The sequence below is a fragment of the Apis dorsata genome, unplaced genomic scaffold, assembly GCF_000469605.1.
Source record: "Apis dorsata unplaced genomic scaffold, Apis dorsata 1.3 scaffold_683, whole genome shotgun sequence".
Classification (NCBI taxonomy): Eukaryota; Metazoa; Arthropoda; class Insecta; order Hymenoptera; family Apidae; genus Apis; species Apis dorsata.
In genome coordinates, this window is record NW_006263864.1 from 933675 (window position 1) to 935673 (window position 1999).

The 1999-nt window shown below is 43.2% G+C and overlaps 1 protein-coding gene across 1 annotated transcript in view; it reads left to right on the forward strand.

Annotated features, from left to right (window-relative positions):
- Positions 1 to 1999, forward strand: part of LOC102670645 (Down syndrome cell adhesion molecule-like protein Dscam2) — a 119534-nt gene that overhangs the window by 111702 nt on the left and 5833 nt on the right. The window contains exons 22-24 of the mRNA XM_031513683.1: positions 1 to 233; positions 1277 to 1412; positions 1494 to 1621. The exon at positions 1 to 233 is cut by the window's left edge and continues 5 nt beyond it. Coding sequence (XP_031369543.1) covers positions 1 to 233; positions 1277 to 1412; positions 1494 to 1621 — 497 coding nt within the window. The remainder of the gene's footprint in view (positions 234 to 1276; positions 1413 to 1493; positions 1622 to 1999) is intronic.

A 1999-nucleotide genomic window follows, 5' to 3' on the forward strand; every position in this document is an offset into this window, starting at 1 on the left:
GCTGCCACCGCGGCGACCGAACGGCATTCTCACCAAGTACACCGTCCATATCCGGGTGTTGGACCAGGGCCAGGAGGTGAAGACCATTAAGAGTTCGTTGCCTGCGCAGAACCTGCACCACGAGGCGACCGGGCTGAAGCAGCGCGAGTCCTACGAGGCCTGGGTTACGGCCTCCACCAAAATAGGGCAAGGACCTAGAACTCCGGTCATCAAACTTCAACTGAGCAATACCGGTAAGCCATCGCGAGGCCAAACTTTCCTCGGGGAAAGGAAAACGTTTCTTCCTCCTTCTCCCAACCTCCCCCTCTCTTTCTCTTCCTGCCCTATCTACTCGCCATTCCCTCCCCGAGGAATCGATTTCCAACGGCTCGATTCGCCAACGATCGTGCGGTGAACGCGCGGGGAAATTGGGCCAATGAAACGTGCAAGTTTTATGAAAAATTCGCCACTCTCCCGAGGAATAAAACCGCGCAATCGTTGGTTTCGTATCGATGCGAAGCCGCGCTTGCACGATGGATCTTTCCAAGGATCGATTTTAGACGAAGAAAGGGAACGTACGAACGTATATAATGAAAGTGTACAAGTAGCCTCTATTAAAATACAGCGAGAATGCAGTGAGAATGTTATAGAAAAAACTGTTAAATATATACATATATATATATATCGTGTAATTGGACTATTTCGTGCCGATTAACCACAATTGACCATCATCGAGTAACCAATTACCGAATTGAGCCACTGATCGTTAATTAACGTCGGTACAATAAAATATTCTCCTTTCCTCCTGTATTATACTTTTCACGGAACAAGTTTGCTCTTAAAAGAACAAGATTTCTCGATAAACGTTGCAGGCACTCGCTGCAATCTCGTTCCGTATGCATGGGATATTTAATCGACCCTGTTCCCGCGATTCTTTGCGTTTCAGTTCGACGGAGTTCGTGAAAGTTGATCGACGAGCGATATATATATATATATATAGAGTTGGCGCAGAGTGCCGAGAATTATGCATTTTAATCCATAACCCTCTCACACGCGTCATCGTTAATAGAAATCTGTGCGCTTTTCGTCGAATACGATCTCCCCTCTCCTACACCATATATATGTATATATATATATACACATACATGTACATATACATAATTCGAGAGAAACAAAGTGACGGGAAGAGGGGAAGATAGGAGGGAACGACGAGGGAAGTTTCGAAAGTGAACTCAAACACGGATCATAGCTGGAGGAAGTTTAACGAAGAGCAAGGATAACCGGGACTTTTAATTAGTTCCAGCAGCTATAATATCGTTCGGAGTGCCGCTCGTAGTGCCTTGGAGGGTGGACGTCAATATGGCCTGTCTCGCCGTCGGTATTCCACGTCCCACGGTGGAATGGCGTCGAGGCGACGTCAAGTTGCAGCAGAAGTAAGTGGTGGATAGAAATGATGGAATACGAGAGATACGTATACGTGCGCGTGATGATCACATCGGGGTTTTTCACGACAGGTCGGACATCGGGGCGGACAACGCGTTGACGTTGAGGAACGTGCAGAGAACTCACGAGGGCAACTATTCCTGCCACGTGAAGAATTCCCTCGGTTCCGATGAAATCGTGTACACGCTGCAAGTACAAGGTACGTGGAACTTGGTCGTTTGGGAGAGAATAAGATCCCGTTGAGCGGATCGGGATTCTTTGTCCCTCGGGATCGTTTGGCAATAATTTTCCCGTTATTCGATAAAGGAAGGGATTCCGCCTTTTTTTTTGCGAAATCCTGAAAAATTCTATGTGCATATATATATATATATAATAGTTTTTATCCCTTGTGAAAGCTAATTGTTAATGCTATCGATTGACTCGTGTTCTATGAAATTATATTTTAAAATATTATAAAATATATTATATTATATTATATTATATTATAAAATAATTATATTATAAAATTATATTATAAAATAAAAATTCAAATCAAAATATAGTATATTTAAGATTTTTATGAGTTTCAATAAATTAA